General features: G+C 34.0%; 1 protein-coding gene across 1 annotated transcript in view; it reads right to left on the bottom strand.

Moving 5' to 3' along the window:
* LOC130674217 (uncharacterized) overlaps positions 1-21,006 on the bottom strand; it is a 161,749-nt gene extending 140,743 nt beyond the window's left edge. Inside the window, exon 1 of the mRNA XM_057479486.1 lies at positions 20,901-21,006. Coding sequence (XP_057335469.1) covers positions 20,901-21,006 — 106 coding nt within the window. The remainder of the gene's footprint in view (positions 1-20,900) is intronic.
* Positions 21,007-23,978: the final 2,972 nt, after the last annotated feature.

Here is a 23,978-nt window from a genome sequence, read left to right as displayed (position 1 = left end):
TTGAGCTCGTCGAGTTAAAAAAATGCTTGGACCAGAAAAAAAACCATTTCCCTGAAAAAAAGTAATTTTTGTCCGACGAAATCTTTGGAACAAAACGACCGATTTGTACATGCTTTGCGACAATCGAAATTACTGTTTGAGATTTAGTTTTTATTACATTTCAAAGCAAATCGCTAGGGTGGCTTACGAGATATACGAAAAAAATAATATTTTTATTCTTCGTACACTGTTAGAAGTATTTATTTGAGCCAAATAAAATTTATTAGTAGTTAATAAATGATTTATTAAATAAGATTTATTAGAGCCGAATAAGCCATTTCTTAATAGTTAATAAATGGCTTATTTGAATAGAAAGAAATGACACATGAAGTTAAGGTTATCTTGAATGGAATGAGTGTGATTGTTAGTAAAAATTTATTATAATATTTGATTTTTTGTATAATAATTTTTATCTTCAATTAACATTAATTGTGTGTATTATTTTCTTTAAAAGAATAAAATTAAACAGTCCTATAAATAATTTGTCATAACCTTACTTAATTAACTTCATGTGTCATTTCTTTCTACTTAAATAAGCCATTTATTAACTATTAAGATATGGCTTATTTGGCCCAAATAAATCTCATTTAATAAACCATTTATTAACTATTAATAATTATTTATTTGTCTCAAATAAATACTTCTAACAGTGTATAACTCGTTAACTATTCGACCGGTCGACTGTAAAATCTACTTAGATTTAAGTCTAGGTTAATTCCCTCGCAGATTTGAATCACGGTGGAAACACGGTGGGTTTGTTCCATTTTACCACTGTGATTACGCGGTGTATCCACCATGATTCCACGGTGGCTCTACCACCGTGTATACACGGTGTTTTCACTGTGATTATGTGGTGGATACACCGCGTAATCACAGTGGATACACTGTGTATACCCGGTGGTGAAATGGAACAAACCCACCGTATATCCACGGTGGATCCACGGTGTTTACACTTCCGCGGTGTCTCCACCGTGATTCAAATCTGCGAGGGTTCTTTCGATTGTTTCCACGTACGTTCGAATCTGTTGATTCGTTCCTAAGTTCGTACGACAAACATCGTTTACACACACACACACACGCACACGGTGCAGTGGGCGGACGTTCATGAAGAAATAGTCAAAATAGCGTCCTAGGACCCCAAAATGTCGACCCGTACGGAAAAAATCTAATGAACACTCAAGAACACTATTGAAAATTCATTAGTGTTGATGTGTTTTATCAGTGATCATTAGTGACGATTAATACATCGACAAATGGATCTTGCAAAACTATTGGGAGTAATTATTTTTTAATTATGTTCTATCAGTGTTCATAAGTACTCTGGCTAATTAATCACACCATTGTTGAAAGGGATTAATGTTGTATTTGTGATCATCAGTACTCCAAATACTGAGTATGGCAACACTATTGGAAGTGATTAATGTTGAATAGCGTTTTATTAGTGATCATTAGTAGTCTGATTAGTGAATCTTACAATATCACTGGAAGTGATAAGTGCTGACTATGTTTCAATAAGGTTCAATAGTAATTCAAATAGTCGGTACTAATATACGCTTGTGACATTGAAATTAATGACACTAAACACACTAATGGCACTAAACGCATTAATTATTTAACCATTTGTGCGCGAAAATACTAAAGCATTAGTGTTTTCATCATTCCTAATCAGTTTTTTTTTCCGTAAGGGGAGATCTGATGGAAATTCGATTTTCGAAAATCGTACCAAAATCAATAACTTCCCTTATATTGAAAATTTCGAACTTTCATAGTGGGAAGTTGAAAAGTTTTAAAATGATAAAAAGCTATTATTTTCTCTGCCTAAATTTCCATATTTAAAATAGATCATCATTATTTGCCGCACCCTCAGTCAGAAATTAGTCTGTTTTGACTGACTCGACATCAAAACTCTCAGTACCAGTGCAGGTTACATAAAAATTATAGTGCGTGGCACGGGATAAAACACAATTTCAGATTTCGACTGATGTAAGCCCTCTTCTTCAACTTGAGCAATCAACTTTACCCTCGCCTAAAATCGTCTTGTTTCATCCCTCGTTTTGCAATGTATATTTTTGAATATACTTATGCTTAACATACATCATTCAGGGTTCCTTCGCTACCAGAAAATTCAAAGTTTACTCTTTAGACAGAGTAATTTTTTTAAAACTCTGGAACTTGGAGTAACAAAGTGTTTTCGTTGTAAAAATTCACTCTCGATGCTTCACAACCCGGAAAGTGATAAAATTTCAAGTCAAGGTGATAAAAGTAAAATTTTAATATTTATAAACAACACTATCAACCGGAGTGTTTTACTTAAGGGTTTCATCATCTATTATACAGACTATGGTCATTGTGAAAGCGCTTAAAAGTGCTTTCATCCTCTATATGTAAATACAAGAAAAACATTTTAACATGTTAAAGTATTAAAGAGAAGACCTCAATTATTCAATGAAGCAATAAAACACTTTTATGTAAAATAGATTCATAGTTTATTTTTTGTTTTTCAGGATTTCTTACTGATTTTCTCATTTTTTTCTTTTCAGTAGATTTATAGACACTGTATTTCACAAAATGATAAGCTCATTTCCAGAAATTTTTCTTGTTCACTGCGAGCATCTATACTTTTGTAAAATTGTAATACATTAATTGTAACTACACATTTAAGTGAGCTTGATTACATTCACTACCGTCTCATACTAAAGTACCTGTGGATAATAAGGCCTAGCGAAACAGAAAAAAAATTCTTGTGATTGGAAGCATCTAACGAACCGTGATACGCATTTCGTTAAAAGAACAATCTATAGCTCTCGTGATAATCTGGATTATTGATACCGTCACGATTTATACTAGTCTTATTCCCGACCCTATGATTGGCACCGCAATAAGTATCACCAACCAAACTACGCTTACGGAAAAAAACTAATCAGCACGAATAAGAAACACTAATGCTTTTGTTTTTTCGCGCACAAATGGTCTAAAAACTGATAATCTTATAAATAAAGCATACAACATATAACAAATAAATGTTACAAAATTTTATACAATGTTAAGGATGACATAATATTGATGATGTATTGTAATCCTATCAACAGGGGTTCGCACTTTTCTCTCTATTACACTCAAGTCCACGAACGGTACTATCTTTTTTGCGCTTGTACAGTAAATGGAAACTTTGACCGAGTTTTTCTCTTAAGCAAACGAATATGATGAAACAATTACAGCGCACTTCGCTAGATTAGACAGCCATGCATCAAAGTGCGGTCTGTGTTTTATGTTGAGAGATTTTGTTTCCGAAAAAAACCCAGCCGAGAATATCTGATAACCCCTGTTAATAAAAATGACTCTCATGATTATCAGAGTTAAAGAATCCAACTAATTCCTGTATGTTAGCGACACCTTGTTACTAAGCGCCGTTTCTTGACTAATGTCTACTTCATTAGACTCTCAAAAACCCTCACACAAACTTATTAATATCTTGTTTACAAATCTTATATACACTGTAACGTAATATTCTCTTATATACTTAATTAAATCCAATAATTACTCAAAAATTCTTACACAATAAAATTACTCGATAACTTAAAACTCAAATTAATCAAAATCGGGCTACGTTACACTTCGCCCACCGATCACTTCTCTTATCTCCTCCAGATCCTGACGGACGCCAGCCGACTTTCATTTCCCTGTATCGGCAACCGGTCTAAACGTACACGTAAATTAAAACCTATTATCCAAACTCTTCGGAGATGAGAGACATGAACGGTGGTAGTGGCATGTCCTGGTGTGCTCAGTACGCTAGGTTGTGGAGAGAGGGTTGCGGTTCTTCTGATGCGAAAGAAGCCGATTAATTAAATCAATACTAAAATAATATAACAATCGAAACTAAATAAAAATACCATAAAGATGACGCGAGAGTAACGCAGAGGGCCCAAAAAGCCCGCGGTCTAGTACTCTCGGTCCATCACGCAAATAAATACCTGAATACAACATCGGGAACCTCACGACGATGACGAATCACAAAACTTAACACACTTCTAGATAATTATAAAATAAAATGAATAATGCGGTAATTCGCGACAACTATTAACACGACAGAAAGGCTCCAAGAGCACCATACACAGGGCTACAGGCTCCAAAACGACGAAAGTCTAGGGTGGCGGTCGAGGTCCACCTTGGGGACTCTCCGACTCACTACCGCTTACTCCAAGACTCCAAACTCGACTACTGGGTCGACTCGTTCACGAGCGACGCCAAGTCTCAACTTCCTTACTCGCCGGTAGTCACACCACTGTTACACGATAATCTCCCACTCTAACTTGCTCGCTCCACTTCTTGTCTTTCAATCTCACATTCTCGCTTCTCCATCCATTCTTACCTTCACAAGCATACAAGCCGTGGACTCACGGGCCTTCCCGCACTGTCACTCCCCGTGATATCCGAAATTAGCGAATTGATGGCTTTCTCGAGCATTCCAAACGAAGCCTGCCATCCCCCTAGTAAACGTACACGTACCCCAGCTGACTCCGGGTACCAACACGAAGGGGTAGTGACATCTCAGTCGCACCTCCGTGATCACCACGTCAACCCTGAGGGCTAAGCCTGGGCCTAGTCGTCATCACTGGTCGGGAGGCACGTTATCTTGGCCACTATCCGCGACACAGCTAGACATGCCCCGTTAAATCCACGTTCTACCACACGGACACTCCATAACATACCCCATACCGTACACGTACTCTACCGCACACTTAACTTACCACACACACTTATACTCCATATGCTCAGCTCACCATCTATTACCCTCAACTTGACACACATACTCACTTTTTCTCTCACTATCACATAGACTCACACTTGTTCGACCTTCAACTCCATCTCCTCGGCAATGTAACGTCACAACACTTATCCAAAAAATTAAGAGAACAAGAAAATTTTATAAATTTTTTAGTGATTTTGGGAAGGCTGTATTTTCGTGAAAAATAGTCGTATCAAAAAAATGAAAAAGCGATTTTAAGTTTTAAGTCTCTAGTTTAAAGATCTTTTAGCATAATAATTTTTTGAGCCACGGTTATTGCGGGATCATAATAAATAGCTCGAGACCAAAATTTTCTAAATTTTTTGGTTTTGTTCTTTGGGCTTACGGAGCCGGGAAAATTTTTTTCAAGAAAACCAATTCATGGCTCGCTTAGGAAATTAATTCAGCTACAATTTGCTTTGTTGTGTCTTAGTACGAGAATTGGTGCTGAGATATCAGCCTTTAAATGGAAAAGGATCCTTTTGTCGTTGATTATCCGTACTTCAGCAACTAATCGTCGCACAGTAATTATGAGCGCAGCTTTAGAAACTAGAATAAATTCCCGACGAGCCTCATTTTTGATTTATGAAAAAAAAAAAAATTTCTTTTATCCTTAATGTCGATTTGAAAAACGTACAAAAAATTCACTTTTAATGGTTTTTTCTAGAAAATCAACCGCTGCTTTGCAAATCTTGATGGAAAAGTTAATGTTGCCAGGTGATCTTACAGCTTAATGTACACCCAAAAGCTCTGTAAATTTTCAAATCGATTCATTGAACGGTTTATCTGGACCGACTGCTCAAAGCTTAATGAAACAATTAGAAAGCAGTTTTTGTTCCATAAACTGTGCAATCATCATTAAAATGAAAAAACTAATTTTTTTTTTTTCGGATTTTCTTGCATTTTTACGCTAGTTACTCAGAAACTTCGCGTTATAACATACATGAATTTATTGGATCCTCTATCTTTGGTAATCATAAGAGTCGTTTTAATTAATAGGATTAAAATACATCATTAATATAATGTCACCCTTAACATTGTATAAAATTTTGTAACATTTATTTACTGTATGTTGTATAAGGTTACACTTTTAATTAAAGATAAAATAAAAGATAGAAACTACAATAGTGAATATCGAAAGGATTCATCTTGAGAAACTTCTGAACAAAATAAAAAACAAACGGAAGACATGTCAGAACATAGTTCGCGAAATATCCGGTCCATATCCGAACATCCAAATCAACAGACCAATTGACGTCCGACAACAACTATTTTCAACCAACTTTTCTTAATAATGAAGTTGGTAAGAGAACTTTAAAGTACATTAGAGTTTTTCAATGGACTATCCTATTAACATCGGCCATTTTTTTTCTCATTTAAATGCTGAAATAAATTAATGGAGTGTTACGTGTGAGCTTAAACCTAGATGTTTTACTGCGTAACTGATATTACCGTGCCTAGCTCAGCGTCTCTAGAAATTTAATAGGATGTTATAAAGGGGGTAGGTCGCTCAGTGAAAGAATGACTATGCGTGAATTATATGGATATTTGTTTATTGGGCGTACCTAATATATGGGAGTACCCAGAAAAGGACCTGAGAGTTTATTTTAAAATTTAAAATCCCCATAAATGATATGGATACAAATGCCATATTTTTACTCAACAATAGCGGCATTTACATATTCTTATAGTGATCTGTAACAATAGCGGTAAAATAAAGGAGATACAATATTTATGCGCAAGCAGACGACTATTTGAATCAGCTTAACTATGGTAACTGCCTCTTCTTCTGCAATTACATCCTCTGCTTCCAAAATATCACCTCGCCGTTTCCCATGAGAGCTCTTTTCTTGCTGCCTGAAAAAATATCCCTCCGCGGTCTCCAACGGAACTCTTCTCTTCCCACAGCCCAAACTGCTGACCACGCAAAATGTCTGCTCATCGCGTTGTCTTATAAAAGTAAGACTAATACGACTAATGTAACGCGATATTTATGTGCAGCTGTATAGCGCCTAATGAGAGTACCATCAAATCTATTACTTTCTGAACTAAGATATTTCTATTGGTCACTTGTTAACTATTATTAGACGTATGGGCGTCAGCCCACCCGTCACATGGAGACAATTAAGGGTTACCGAAACTGGGATTTTTAATTTGGTGACAATAGAACACTACCTCTCCTCTTCGTATTCGAGGTGTGCAAAAGAAAAATAAGATTTTATATACTTTTATGGAACTTTATAATGTTTCATAAAAACTCATTAATTTTATGTCGTAAAATTTTATGAAATCATATAAAATATTACAGAATATTGTACAATTTCCTTAAACTTTATGAATCTTTATGAAATTTTATAAAATTATTTTTTCTCGGATATGTATTATTGAATAGCTTGACATTATAGTTCTACAATGATGGCACCTGCAATCGCAACTTAATCAGTCATAAATTCAAATAAACGGCTTACAATGTCTAGATAGTCAGATAATTAGCTGGCTTAAAAGGAAGAATCAATACTTACTCTATAAAGAATCTGATTATATTCCCAAACAAGTAATAATAGATTTAGTCTCAAAATAAAACAAACTGATCTACATAGATCTCAATTATTTTCTCCCAAGGGAACTATTATCTCAGCGACTAGTCTAATTTTACTTTTCTCCTTCAACTACTATTAGATTTAAATAAAAACGCCATTGAGAAATTAACTTATGGAGCTTTGATATGCCAGTGGTAAATGTCACCAAACATTTGTATCTATTTACATAGTTCCGGTTTCTCTACCTTTAGAAGTATACATAAAATATAAATTATAATTCATGCCACATAAAAGTTGTTTTACTCTTTACAGTTTTCCGTCATAAATTTATACAATATTCAAGAAATAAATTGGAAAAATAAAAAATCCATGTTTGCTGATGTACTTTCGCAAAGCCATTTTACTCGTACGTAAAACTTGTTAGTAAAAAAAACTTTTCGTATTTGATTAATTTTATAATCCAGACAGTTTTGAAATACATCTATCTTTGAAGTTTTTCTTTATACTTGTATACTATTCATTTTAACTTTTTTTTTTCTTTCTATTTAATTAGGACGAAAAAAATTTTATGCATGGTTAAATTACACTTGATTCTTTATGAATAGACATATAAATTACTTGTTCTGCATCAGTTATTTTTTCGATTATTTGCTACTGTGGAAAGTATTTCCGAGCATGTATTCCATGTGTATTTCAAAGTCAAAGACCAGTCAGTGTTCGTACGAGTAAAATTTATATTCCCTCACGTAAGTCAATATATCGAGTGTTGCATGCGAGAGTAGCTTCTTTATTTTTGCTGTGTATGCAAATATATAAAAAATACTATGAACAATTCTTTTATTGGCGGAGGAAAATATAGATAAACTGATTTCGTATTGCTGGTACCATAAGAACGTATCGATAGTGGTGCGCCCTTTTGGCATCCGGGAACCTTACGCTCTATTTTTTCTTTGCTAATTTTTGAACTTTTCATTTTTAAGCACCCTAACGGACCCAAATTACGGTAATCCAACGTAAAATACCGATTTACCGTAATTTACGGTGGATTTGCCGTAAAATTCGGACGGATTTACCGTAATTTACCGCAGTTTACGGTAAACCAACCGTAATTTACCCATTCACCGTAAATCTACCGTAGCCTACCGTGAATTACGGTAAATCCGCCCAAATTTTGCGGTAAATCCACCGTATTCTACGTTGGTCTGCTCGTAACTTCGACACGTAAATCAGGTCTGCTAGGGTATAACAATGAAAAATCATAAATGCGAAAATTCCTTTATACGATTTTGTGAAAAACAATGAAAACTACGGAGAAAATTATAAAGGTCGACCGAAATTCAAAACAACACCAGAAGAACGTGAATGATAATTCGCGCAGCATCTAATTCTATCAAGACTGTGAGGCAAATTGCAACAGAAGTTGGAACAGCAGCATCTATTTCAACTGTAATAAAAGTGATAAGACGGGCGAAGCATCTAAAGGAAATAAAATTGAAGAATAAACCAGCTGTGAATTAAAAACACCATCAGCACGACTTTTATTGGCTGAAGAACATTTGATTTGGACGAATAAATGGCTAAGAGTAATTTTTGCAGATGAAATAAAATTTAATTTAGATGGGCCTGATGGATGTAACTATCACTTTCGATATTTACGGAAGGAAGAAAAAACTTTGATTAAGAAAATAGTTATTAAAAAATAATAGGTGAGGCTATCCCAGTGACGCAAATCGTATATAAAAAAGCTGTAATTCGAATCAAATCGATCGGATGGTTTGTATTAGAGTTATAACTGCAGCAATTTTACAAAATGTAAATTGTTGTGGGGTCAATTTTTTTATTCAAAAATCACTTGACCGAGATGCAAACCCTCATCTCCCGCGTGTGAATTTTGTCATCAGTCTGACGGTCCGATGTCTCCTTTGAAACGAAGGTTGCTGAACTTGTAATACACATTCGTATACGGTAATCCTACCAACTTCCAATTTTATCGATCTACTTTGGAATAATTACAAGCTGTTTAGTTATTCTTTGTTGCTATACAATACTTAATACTACGCTATCCATCTGATTTACAGAAATTACTGAACAGATTGTAATTTTTGCATACTGAAGAGTATTTAATGCATATTTTAAATTAATTTATATATTTTTACAGAATAAAAGCCGTTAAATCGTATAATGAACCCGAGTCAAAATTAAAAAGGTGATTTGAGTCTCTAAATCCTACACGAGGGTAAGGAGGTTCAAATCATCTTTTTCGAATATGAATATCCATACATCAAAAAGGTAATTTGAACCTAAATGTGGTAACTTTGTCCGCTTTTACCAAGTTTAGGTTTAGATCATCTTTTTAAAAAGGTAAAATAAGCCTCCAGATCCTGAATTTATAGACCGAGAAAGACTTTCATCGGATCGCGTACAATTGGTAAAGAGACAGAAGAGAAAAAGGGGCCACTAATTAAAAATGGCCGCCTTGATCGAAGAAAATTTGAAATTTAAAAATTCCAAAAATAACACTATAATTTTTAGTGGGATATAAGGACTCAGTTTCTTGCGGACTATTTCTTATTTCATCGCCAACGTTTCGTCAGTAATACCTGACTTCTTCAGGGCTCTACAATGAGGAATACATAACATTAAATTAACAATATACAAGCGTCAAATAATAAATACAATACTTATATCTCAGTCAATACATCAACAATAAGTAACTCCAATGAAATCTAACCTTTAAAATTATAAATTACAACAAACATTTTTCAAATCTTGACCAAAATTTAAAATTACTTCACAACTGTCATCAATAGAAATCTTAAAATGCCCCCACTGGCATAACAATACATCCAGAATACAATTTTGAAATGATAAATAAAAAATTGCTTTGTAAAAACCTTATTGTAAACGTACATACACATATTATTCAACTCAGTTATTGGTTCATTATTCAACTCAGTTATAACCACTTAGCTAGTTTCAACCTACATACGACCAGCGTCGGTAAATTAGAACCTCAATTTTGGTGGCAGTCTGGCGCTAAATTCAAAGATGTTTTTAAGTTTGACACTTACATAAGTAGTTCTTTTTTATAAATGTCCAATATTTGATTATACGCCGCACTTAAATTCTGAGTATCGGTTCTGTAATTAACCAAATCGTGTAATGTTATCTGTACCATTTCACTGATATTCTTTTTTAAATGAACCCTTTCTGTATCTAATATTTCAACCTTGTCAAACCCGAAACTGTAGCCCGAATCAAAGTGGTGAGCAGCTAACGCCGTTTTATTCTCTTTCAACACATTGATATTTTTAGAGTCCAACTTGTGCTAAGCAATTCATTTTTTTACATATTGAGATGTCTGACCATACACCTTGCTACAACTACAAAAATGATGTTTTAGTAATAAATGTTTTGTCGTAAGATTAAAAACAATAAAATCTAAAATATTAATAATAATAGCTATAGTTATACGAATAGGCGTTCGAATAGAATAGTACTAAGTCATTCGAAATTCGAATTGAATAATTAGAACCTTTAAGTTTTTAGTATATGATTAATTAATTATTTAATGTGAACAATGAATACGAACGATGTATTGGATAACGGAAACTGCCAAAGAAATTGAAAAAAACTGCTAAAAAATAATCTGCTGCCGCCAGGATTCGAAACCAAGACCTAACGAATATAAAGCATAACCACTGCCGCACTGCTATCTAGTTAGAACGCAGCTATTATTGTAACAATAATATCATGCTAAAGAATTAAGCTCATTCGAAATTACATATTAAAAGTATGGTAGACCTTGGAGGGTTAAAGCATCGTTTTAAAAAGGTGATTTAGTACTTCATGCGCTTCGTTTAGGGCACTGAGGACTTGAATAGCATTTTTAAATATATGGTAGGCCATGGAGGGTTAAAATACCATTTTAAAAAGGTGATTTACTCCTTCATACGCTACTTCTAGGACATCGAGGACTTAAATATCATGTTACATTCAGCGGCAAGGTTAATATCAAAAGAACTGAGGCTTTTGAGGATCAAACTACTTTTTTAATTTTGACTCGGGAAATGCATTACTTAACGTTTAGTTATAATTTAGTATACTCTTTATAAATTGCTGATCTATTAATAAAGAATACGAATTAATCAGTAATAAAAGTAATAATATAGCAGTTTTTCAGACAAATATATAGTAATAATCAGCATTTCGTAATTTTTACTATACATTTACTAACGAATAGTAAAAGTAATGCACTCATTGACTTGCAATAGTATTTCTCACGAAAATATATGGAACATTATAATATTCTCGGGACTCTTTTTTCCATATGTATTCATCAAAATTTGAAAATCAACGAATAGATTTGAACTTGTAGCATAGACAATCAAACTTTTGAACAGAAAGTTGATAGAGAATGATTTAAAAATACAATTTCGATTTATAATAACAGGATTTTTTTTATTATCGTTAATTTTTTAATTGTCTGAGTAGAAAAGTCGATTATACTTTTTATAGGCCTAAACCGCTATATTTGTTCTTTTCAGTTTCATTTATCTCCACAATTTTATTGACTGCTGGAAATATCAAAAAAATAAGTAATAAAAATAAAAACGTACACTATGAACAGAAAGTTTGGACCCACTTGTAATACTCTAGTTTTCTATTATATAAGCATACTTGTGATTTTTTTTTGTTTTTTTTATGTATGAAAATAGACTATACAACAAAATAATTAATAATAATAATATATCGAATTATAACAAAGATAAAATTAGGTACTTCATGAAGGTTTTTGTTTTACGAAAATTTCAGGTGCTTCCAAACTTTCTGACGGTACTGTATGAAGTATGAGTGAAATAAATAAAATCATTGTATGATAAAGACATTTATAATTCGAAAGCTGAGTGGATAGCAAAGAATAACGAAGTGTTTTTTATCAGTATAAGTATTAAGATTGGACGTTCACAGTAAAGTAACTGATTTTTTGTTCATTGCTACGATTGATATAGATACAAAATAAATACAGTCATAGCTCGTTATAAGCAACTATCAGAGGTTGTCGGGGAAATTTATTTTCTAAACATTAAGGCTTCCCCTCTATTTTAGTTTTCGGTGCGAGTTCTACATATATACATTACGTATGCGAATCATTGCAAGTCGCTTGTTATAAGCAATGATTGGAATTGTGTTGAAAAGTTCAATAATCAGTGATATTTTTGTATAAATTAAAGTTAAGGATACGAAAATGTCATTTAATTTGAATCCCGTGTACTTGCAGAAATTTGTTATTTTAAAAAATTTGTTTTGAACAAAAAGTAAGTGACACTTATAACGAGCATCAAGGCACGAAATTTGAGCGCCCGAACGAATAGGGGAACTTTAAAGTCGAAACAAATCGCACGATAAGGAAAATTTGTTTATAAAGAGTTCGGACAAGATTTAAATAGTTTATGATGTTACCAAAATGGTGCATTGTTCTGATAGTATTTTATGATACAATGAGTTGTAATATTGTCGAAATGTGTAGTTGTCAAAAGTATACATACAAGCCATATTTGAGCCGAATTTATTACTTAGTAAAATTGCCGAATTCAAAAAAAATAAAAGATCTTGCTCTCATTGGTACTCATTCGTCATTCTCTTACAATGTTGATCTAGAAGAATACAAAACACAAGATTTGAATATTGTACAGCAATTGAAATATGGAATCAGAGTTTTAGATATTGGGGTACGTCCGCAGTCAAATTTATTTGAAATTTATGTTGATAAAGTTGCAGCTGATATGAAATTTTCGACTGCATTGAAGATAATTGATAAATTTCTTGACGATAATCCAGGCGAGCTGATAATTATGAATGTGTAACTAGCGTATTTTTCAAAATCGAATTTGATCAAAAATAATTGTGATATTATTAATTATTACGTTCATAATATTCGCGGTGGATGGCGCTTAATAAAAAAATGGCGACTCAATGACAATATTGGAATGCATCGTGGTAAAATTTTGTTAGCTAGCATGGATAATTCTTTCAAAAAATGTACTTTTAGATTGAAACGTCATTGTGGAATTCAAAACGATGACACAATTTTTAAAAAAGAAAATGATAACGCCCTTACGAAATGGAATAATGTTATTTACGCATTAAGGAAAAGCTATTATCACAAAAATTGTTCTATTAATGACATAAGTTTTGGTGGTTTTGTTTATGGTCGTCGTTTTATCGCTAAAGATGGAGGTCCTGGATTTGATTCTTTCTGTGTTCGCCCATTTAATGATTTGATGATAGAATATTTTCGAAATCCACATCGTGCTTTGATTATTATTTTGGCTGATTTTGTTACTCAAGAATTGATTGATAAAATTAATGACAGCAATTTCCTCAGTACTACTTGGCGATCTGGATGGGAATAATAGTTTAATAATAAGAAACTATAATTTATTGATTTCTGTAAAAAACTTTATTTCTCAAATTATTAAAAGAAATATTTTCAAATATCTAAATCGTTATGTAAATTTAAGTGAATTATTTAAATAATTCTTTTCATATTATTTTTAGTGACAAGTAAACTTAACATGTTTGCATGAATATTGATAGATTTCATGCGATAGTCAAATTCCGTCAAGCCTGACGGCTAGTCGATATAAGCCGAAATTTTCTGGAAATTCTGACTTATTGAATGCTCTTTTTTCTCTAAAGAGTAAAATATAACGTGTACGCTCTTATGCCTACGTAAATGATTCATTCATGTATACACAAATGCATGCAAATGTGTAGCATCGGGTGGGAGACGGCGTAAGTCATAATGGGGTCATGATTGAGGGGAAGTTCAAACAATGGAATTAGACTTATTGGAATTCGACTGAACTAAAATACTCACAAGGAAAAGTTCCTCAGTGGTCTTTCCTGGGTCTACTACCGCTGAAATATGATATTCTACATAAAATTTTAAGAGAAGCTTATATTTCTTAACTTTCCGCTCAGAAAATTGAAAATTTTCAAAAAAAAAAAGAAAAAAAAAATTTTTTTCGATAGTACAACACACTTTGATGCTTCGCATCATGAGTCGTGCAAAACGGAAGTCTTTGGTTTCGATCCGATTTTTGAAAATCGAATTTCTAACAGATTGTGACGTTTTGAGGTTCTAGGAAACTACTTCACTAATTTCAAGATGATTTCCGACAGCATGTATGTGTGTATGTCCGGACATACGTAGGTATTTAAGTATTCTGTAACTTTTGAACGAATGAAATGATTTGGCTTTATGAGGTGGCGTTTGAAGCGGCTCATTAATTCTAACAATTTTTTAAAAATTGAGCATAATCGGTACGGTGGATGGCGCGTATTTGTGTTAGTAGGCAATCGTGAGCTCTGGTGCGCAGTACCGTACGTATGATGAGGTCCTCACAGTTAAAGATAAAATTAAAAATCTGGGCATCAGTTGGCCCTGGTACGATTTTGTCCGACTTCGTCGTTAAAGGGTTAAAGCTTTAAATCTCTAGTTTTATGATCCTTTGATCAATAAGTTTTTGAATTCACGGTTATCGTGCAATCGTGTGAATTAGTGCGAGACAAAAAATTTCCAAACTTTTTTCTTTTCTTCCTAAAGGTCCATAGGCCAGAGAAACTGTTTTTCAGCTACACCAATGCTCGGTCACTAAGCAAATTTGTTAAGCTTCAATTTGATTTTTAGTCTTGTACGACAGTGTGTCGCTGAGATATCAGCCTCCAAATGACAAAAGATCCTTTTGGCTTTGATCATCGATATTTCAGCTACAATGATTGCACAATAAATTAGAGGGTGGCTTCAAAAACTTTAATTAAGTCTCTACAAGAACTGCTTAAAGTGGTCCATGGAACTGTTTTTCCGTATCGATTAACCAAAGTTTCACAAAATAATTTAAGGGACAAGTTTTGTTCTTTTAATTGTGTAGTGATCACCAAAATGAAGAAATTATTTTCTTGTTGACTTTTCTTACAATTTTGTGTTAGTTACTCAGTAGATGTAAGGTAAAGAAAAAAAAGTAAAAAAAAAAATTGCCCTTTTTTTGTTTTTTGTTTCGATTTTATTGGAAATTTATTTTTCCGTGTATAACGCGTTGGTGGAACTCTAGGAAGAACTACTTTTTATAAGAAAAATTTAATGTAGGTTTCAAACTTCCCGGCCGATAACTGAATGACAGTTAATTGCAAATACTCCTGCATTCAATTTGGTACAATTTTTCCTTTGACTGTATTTTATCAAAAAGTTATCATGTTTCCCAACATAAACACAAACTGGTCACAAATATTCAAATGACATTTCAGACATTTATTACTTTAAACCAAATAACTTGTTGCGTTTTGATTAAAATCGTTTATTGAATATATAATTCAACGGTAAATGTGATATGGAACCGTATGGATAGATAGCGCAGAGAGTTATATTTTAGTCTATTTCATTAGATTCTATGAAATGAATCTTTTTCCATAGCTCTAGAATAACGACACTTTTAGTTTTTAATTTATTTAATCAGACCATTATTCTGCTACTAAAAAAGTTATTAAAGTAAAAAAGAAATTCAAATTATGTTAAAAAATATAACATTCATGTAATAATCGATATTCAAGTTGAAACTTTCACTCTAAACTGCACTTGAAAATATTTATGCTTGCTGATATCGTGCCAAACAATCGATCTAAAAAAAGATAGAAAAAATTCTTATATCCTCATTTTTTTTCTGTCGCATCGTAAAAAAATCACAACTTTAATTAATTGGCCGCATTTAAAAGTTTGAAATTTATATTTTAAAAAGAGATTATTGCGGTATATATAATTTTTTTATTAGCTTATGTTAATTTCGAACAAAACTTTTTTTTGCTTCAACTGATTACTCCGTGGACGCGAAAAAAAGTTAATTATACTCAATTAATAAACTTTTCATTCCACTTATAAAATGAAGCTGAAAAAAATTTTCAAAACACGTTATGATCTCAACTATAATTTTTACCTGTTAAGTGCTCAAATTATCTTTAACAAAAAGTGTTTATTAATAACATCAATAAAATCCATATAGAAATTTAGCTTAGATTCCTGTGATTTTCTATTTAGCGTTTTTGGGTGGGCACTATGGGCGAATCCTTTCAAGCCGGGATAAGGAAAACCGAATGCTAGGATTCACTGGGTTTTGACTTGTAGTGGCTGATGGTTCGGCACTCATCCCTGGCGGTTTTGAATTACCCTGGAAACACGATGGAATCACAGTGGATCCACGGTGGTTACACGGTGGGCTTTTTTTCATTTTATCACCGTGGAATCAGGGTGGGTACACCGTGATTCCACGTACATCGCGTTTTCACTGTGGATACACCGTGGAATCAGGGTGGGTACACCGTGGAATCAGGGTGGTTACACGGTGTACCCACCCTGATTCCACGGTGTATACACGGTGGTAAAATGGCACAAACCCACCGTGTAACCACTCTAGATCCACCGTGATTCCACCGTGTTTCCACTCCCAGGGTGTTTCCAGGTTTTCCAGGGTGATTCAAAACCGCCAGGGATACGCAAAGGATCTTTGTTCCTAGGGTACTGCCAATAATGAGCCTGTTCAATATTTTGCTTTAATTATATTATGGTAGAAAAGAAAGGACATCGCAGCGCGAGTATGCCTGAAATAGGTGAGGTATCGGCCTCCCGTCAAACGGAGGTGGACTTCGATCCCGTTACATTAATTAATCATCATTTGTGATCATCTTGGACTAACAAGAGTAAAACTGTAAAAACAGTAGTGAAAAAGAGGTAAACTGAATTTGTCGATCGTAAAGCACACTGTAATGCTTCGCATTAAAAGTCGTGCAACAATTATTGAAAAGTAATTGTCTACATTTTCTATAAGCTTAAGACCATTGACTGATTTCTTAGCAAATCATTAAGAGACATGTAAACGTCATGGATCCGAGACCATTGCTATGATTAGCATTTTTTTCATAGTTCGGATGTATTCTTAAATCTATCTTATATTCTACTTTGTAACTGAAACATTCAGATTTTAAATAAAGAAAGTTTTATCAAATTTCATCGTGTACGAATTAAAATATAATATAATGATTAACAAATCGTTCCGGTATTAGGTCATATTCCGGTATTGGGACATTTACTTTATGACGGGCTTGTTTTTACATTTTTTTCTGTAATTATTCCAGTTTTCTTTTTTCTGTGTAATAAAGAAGCTTATGAGCTTGATGTTCGACATTTAACGGAAGTTATTTTGTGCGTGTATTATATAAAATAACCCGAATTCATGGGTAACAATCCTTCCCATTGAAATCGAAGTATTCAGACATTATGGTGAAAATAAAAATAGTTTCAATGTTCATTGCGGGAGTAATAAAATTGAAAAAAAGTTAATCTGATTACTCTATGGATGGTAGTGCACCTTTTATCTCACCCTAATCCGATTGCCCTATTCTTTTTCCCTGACCTATCTCCTCTACTTAACCTCGTGGCTGGGGTCGATTTACTATTCTGTACCGCGTTTGCTTACAATGCAGCAATCCCAACGTGGAGCAGAAAATCATGAGGAATCCCGACGGGTACAGGGATTCTTCTACTCGTAACCTTCCTCTTGCTTAGATCCTTATTATTACAGTCAGATTCCCCTATCTCGACCGATTTCGCCCAGGATCATCCTTGTCTAGTGATCATTCTCCTCCTCCCGGTTATGGTCGCATTTTATTCCCCAATGCGCTGTACTCAGATACACAAAAGTAAAAAATAAAAGGGTGCATATTATGAGTGCGTACTGCTATAATTCATTCTGATAGGTTATAAAAAAAATCAAGGTTGGGAGAAGGATCGGTTACAGTCGATAGAGAATTTTGTCCACTTTAGAAAGAATCACTACGGGAAAATTGAAGAGACTGTAAGAACTCGACCCAGGTTTCGACCCTGGTTCCCTAGCCTATAAAATGCCAAATTTTTTTACTTTTTTCAGTTCGTCACGACCGTCAGTAATTAAAAACAATCATTTTTTCGGTTAATTATAACTATTGTGTATCAGATCGTAATTTGTGCTAGTCGCTCTAGCTTTAGTTCCATAGACGTTTTAAAAGAATAATTTAAAAATAAAATAGATTTTATTAGTCTTTCAAAAACAAGCAAACTAGTCGAAATAGTGACACAATAAAATGACTAATGAAAAATGGTCCACGACTATAATCCAGCGCGTAAAAACAAGTGCTTGATTTGTCAAGCTATCTCGTCATTGGATATTTTTTACATCGTCATTTTATTCTCATGTCTCAATTGTGGTCAATTAGACAAAAAACAAATCGAATATCTCAATTTGATTAGATAAGTACGAAAATATATTTTTTAATGTCTTTTCTAGTCAATATTTTTTGGGTGGTTCGCCCTGATTAGCATTCTCTGAAATACTTGTCATGAAAATGAAATAAAAAATATTTAATACGAATTTTTGTGGTTCGAACTGAAAAACAAAGAATGACTGGAATAAAAAGTAAGTAGAGTGAAAGTAATATAATCCATAGGAATTCATCGATGTGAATGCCGTTTGTATCCTGACAGGGAAATAAAAGGTCCTTTTTGGTGGATGGAAAGACGAGTTAGAGGGTCTAAAAAACTTGTGTTAAAAAGGATGAGAGAGTAAAGCTTGAAGGATTCATGCGACTTGACTTGTAACGAGTCTAGAATTGGCTTCTGAGACGTCAGACGTGCCTTCATACTAGATAAAAGCACGAAGAGGAGAATGACTTTCATAGTTTTTTTTATAATCCCATTATTTTTCTTTCTTTTGACTTTTAGTACTGTCTCTTCGGTGGATGTCATAAAAACGAGTTCATTAGTAAGATCTTTATATTACCATAACTCCGTCAAACTAACCAACAAATCATGGTAATTAAAACGATTTATTAGCGTGTTGAATATACATACGAAAAGGACATTAATTTATCTGCTTTCTATCTGTAAATTTTCTATTGTACGAAGTTTGTCAACTCGAAAGTAGTTTAAACGAAACAGTTTCAGGGCAATAGTGCATATACAAATTCAACCATTAGTTATCAATTTTGCTAGGTGAAATAATCTATCATTATTCTGACGTTTATGTGTAATGAATTAGCCTCATTCTGACAGGGTTGAAAAACAGTTAAAAATTAACGTAATAGGCAGAAACGTGACAGTTTCAATCTTAGAAAACGAATTGATCAATTTTAGCCTGCTAATTTACAGTGGTCTGATATCGAGTTAGACTCCCTACCTCCTGGAAGGAGAGTAAAATAGTTGTGTATGTTCCTGTTTGTAATTGTGATAACCTGTCTGATAGTTTTATCCTTAATTGCGCATGCTATATTTTGCACATCTGTAGATACAAGGAGAAAATAGCTATTTATTCCGTACTCGCATAGGCATTTTTGGAATATTGACGAACTATTTTACTGTGCTATCATTAGAATAACTTTCATCTTAACAGCGGCTGAAGCAGCCGTTCAGTTCACGTGGAGCTTGGGCAATCACCTGGTTAAGCAACATCGAGTATGGTTGCTGCATAGTTGGGTGACAGCTTAGCCACACGTTAAGTTTGAACGGAGGTCTCTGTATGCCAGTAGGCGCGGACTGAATATCCTTTAGTTTAGTAAAAGTAAACAAACCTAGGTTGATTGATTATCGTAACGAAACTAATTAGTTTCCTCACCCTTATGGGTATACATGCATCGCGTACATCTCTATCTCCCCCTCAGACAACACCCTTAGTCGATAGATATAATTGAATAACTGAGGGTGACTATTCACTGGAGGTACGTTCAAAGAACACATCCCATCGATACGTGGTGTCTAACCCTAACCACCACGAGCCCAAGCCTCTGTGGGCCCGACACTCCCCATACAACAATCTTTTTCAATTCTTGAGCAAGTCAACTCTCAAGATCAATAGGTGCTAGTGTCTTTTTCTACGTATGTGTCTTGCTGCAGATACTTGCGACCAGATTTAAATTGCAAGCCTAGTGCAAGCCTTACACAAGAAATTCATGCCAGATTATAACTTAATTCTAGTCGAAGACTATGATTGAAAATAGTTGCGCATGGCTTGCTCAAGATCTACTCAAGGCTCAAAATTGACCTTGACCTTGAGAAGATCTTGAATAAGCCATGCGTAAGTACCTGCCGTAAGTTACTGGTGCAAGAAATGCGTCAGACACTTTTTCATTGCACCGGGTTCAAGATATCTTTAATATTCTTGCGTACGATACCATGAGCAAGACATACACAAATCTTGACATAGGTTTCTTGATACATGATCTTGCGAAAGACACATACGTAGAAATCGACACTAGTAGCTAAGAGTTTTGCTCAAGATCTTACTCCAGAATCTTGCTCGAGCGCGTGTTACTAGGGTCCTTCCATCCTAAGAAATTAGGTCACTCTGGACGAAGTGGGCTTGAAGAAGCTCTCCTGTGACATCATTTCCCTGTACTGGTCAACAAGCCGCTTCAACATAAAATGGTAAGACGTCACCTCGCCCTATTACCCTGAAAAGGATCCTCTCCATTTGACTCGCCTCCAAGTTGTGGACTAGCTAATGTCCACTCGTCCTGTCCCTGAGCGACAAACGATTTTTTCGAACCTTCGGGCATTTCGTTTTTCTGAACCAAAAGAAAGATGGCGCCCACTCGACGACTAAAGCGTCCCCTATTTAGGTGCTTGTCACCGCCTGCAGCTCCGGTAGGCAATTACACTCGTCGGTTGAAATTTTCTACTTTCCGTCTTAGCTATGCAATATCCTATTTTATGTCACTTGTAGTTAGTAATTGTCCTTAAAGCATATTCGTTTGACGAAAAATTTTTTTCTAATTTTTGAAATTAGTGTAACAGTAGATTTATTGCAGTACCTAGTGATTAATTTAATTGAATTAAAATAAAATAAATATTGACTGAAATAAATTATTCGTATTTCTAAAGTTTTATTTCTATTGAATTTTTATTAAAGAAAAATTATTTTCCTTCTGTATTATTTTTTAATTTAAACTTCATGAATGTAAATAAGTAAAAGAAAATGAAGTATTCATCAAGTATACCGAAGAAAATCAATAGCCCATCATTTTAAATAAAATAGAAAAGGTAAAAAAAAAAAATTTCAATTTATTAAAATTAGCTTTAATGTAAACGGATGATGGAGTTTGCTAGTATAGTTTGGCACGAACATATTATTATCTTAGAAAGGATAGTATATAGTACACAGCAAGGGTTGCCCACCTGTTGCCATGGCTACCGATGGGAAAGCAACAGCCCTCCGGCAGCTACTAGTGATGCTGCTATGAATCTACTTTCTGTTGCCACGCATACCACGTTTATCAATTTTAACGATCGCTCGGAATTATCGAGCATACAGCGATATTAAAAAATAGAGTAGCATATAACTGGAAAAAATACGAAACGACTAGTAAAACGTAAATAGTAAAACGAATAGTAGAAAAACATAAAAACGAATGTAATCATAAATAAAAAAAATAAAACGTGAGCATGACAAGCGCAAACCCACTCTTTCCGTTAGATAAAGAACATTTACGTCGAAATTTCATGGCATGCATATTCAATTAAACGTAGCTGCTTGTTGTTTGGATTGATTATATTTTCTGTGACGTATAATCTTGATAACTGAATGACATAAATTATTTATTTATTTATTTATTTTTTCCCTCTATTTTCATTGCTATCATACGTATGGTAAAAATCCAATATCACTCCGTAAAATAAATATTTTCACTTAAGAATTATTTTGTGTAAAGCAAAAACAAAAATCATGAAGTGAAAAAAAAAGAAAATTTTAAAAACGGTTTACTGCGGGCCAGCTTCAACACTTCTCGTTGTTTTCGAGCTCGAGGAGCTTGAGCAACATTATTTTCACATGTTGATGATGGATGTTTTTTTTATATTGACACCTTTTTGAAACTCGACTTCCGCAACTCGGATTTCAGCCACTCACTTCCTTTTTTAACTTCACACTAAGAAAATTGAAAATTGAAAAAAAGGAAGATATTGGTTTCAGTGAGATTTTCGAAAACCGAGTTTTGAACCGATCTTGATATTTTATGGTCCGAGAAAGCTATGTAACGGGGTAAATTCGATTACTTTATCGACCAACATCGTGATTCTTCACCAATGATCACTTACCCTACCTGTAACCCCAAACGAGCATTCAAATAAGTTTTTTTGACTTGTCACCGGGCGCGCTCATTAAAGAGGCTCGCACACGAGTCTCAATCATAATTAAGTAGGAGTGAAATATTCCGATAGCAGCCGAAGACAACATCGAGTGAATTTTATATAAACACAAAACAGCAGCAGAGAGGACGCAAAGAGCCGGAAGGACCGGGTGAACAGCTAGACGTTGGACTGTCGACTACCCGAACGTCAGGTAATCATTAAGCATTGGCTTCTCAGTATGGAACCAAGCGCTAACTCCAGATTTTTATACCGAATACCAGACTGGGAAGCCGGTATTCTTTAACAACTTGTTACTGATTGCGTCTGAATAGCGGGTTGAAGGAAAGTACGAGTGTTTTGGAAAAGACGAATTAACTGAGAAATAAATACGAGAAAGGAGTTAACACGAGGAAAAGAACACGAGACAACAAACGGACCAAAACAAACTACACGGGCCAGAGGCAACAAGATAAGGACAACAAGATAAATATTCTGGAACTTTTGAACGAATTAACCGATTTGAATCTTTAATGCGACATTCAAAGCAGTGTATCAATCCCGAGATTCAATCAAAAGTAAGGCTTAATCGATAAAGTGCATTTCGAGTTATTCCGAAAATATCATTTTTGAAAAACTGTTTTTTCGGGCAACTTATATCACATGTTTCGGTTATTTATTAAAAGATTCAATCAGCTTAAGAACTAAACAAATGCATCGAAAACTGCATTAACTATCAAAATTGAATCGTTATTTTAAGAGATAGTGTCGTCGAAAAAACTTCTAATTAGTGATTTTTCCGATGTCATCGAAATCGTTATTTCGAAACTGATTTATTTGTTAATTTTATCAGCGTTTGAGATTAAAAAACTGCGTCGAATGCCTCATGGGACATCGAAAACGGTTGGTTAGTTCATTAGGTATCGGTGACGAAAATTAAAAAAAATCAAAATTAACCTACTTGTTTAAATTTTTTTTAATTTTTAAAGTTCAAGGTAAGAATTATTTTTTGAGCTCGAAAAAACTAATGCACAGAACAGTATTTTCGGGCTCAAAATGTATTTGCGATACTATTTTCGAGCTCCTCAATCTCGAAAACAGCTGGAAGTTTTGGGGCTGGCCCGCAGGGTCTGATTGACCTTTATTTAAACTCATTAAGAAATAATTTCTATAAGTCTTCTGTTCGGAAGATATTCAGTTATAAGAAAAAAAAAATGACTAATATTAGAACTTGATAAAAATTTAAGCTCAAATCTCATAGAGATAAACATAAACCCAAAACTATTTAGAGTACGAGCTTTCAACTAGTTATGCCCACTTTGATATTTATACTGCAACGAACGTGAATATGTAAATGTTTCATTGAAATAAACCCCCTTTTTCATTTCGCTCAGCAACGCGATGC

The sequence above is a fragment of the Microplitis mediator genome, chromosome 9 (assembly GCF_029852145.1).
Source record: "Microplitis mediator isolate UGA2020A chromosome 9, iyMicMedi2.1, whole genome shotgun sequence".
Lineage (NCBI taxonomy): Eukaryota > Metazoa > Arthropoda > Insecta > Hymenoptera > Braconidae > Microplitis > Microplitis mediator.
This window is presented reverse-complemented; position numbering and strand designations above follow the sequence as displayed.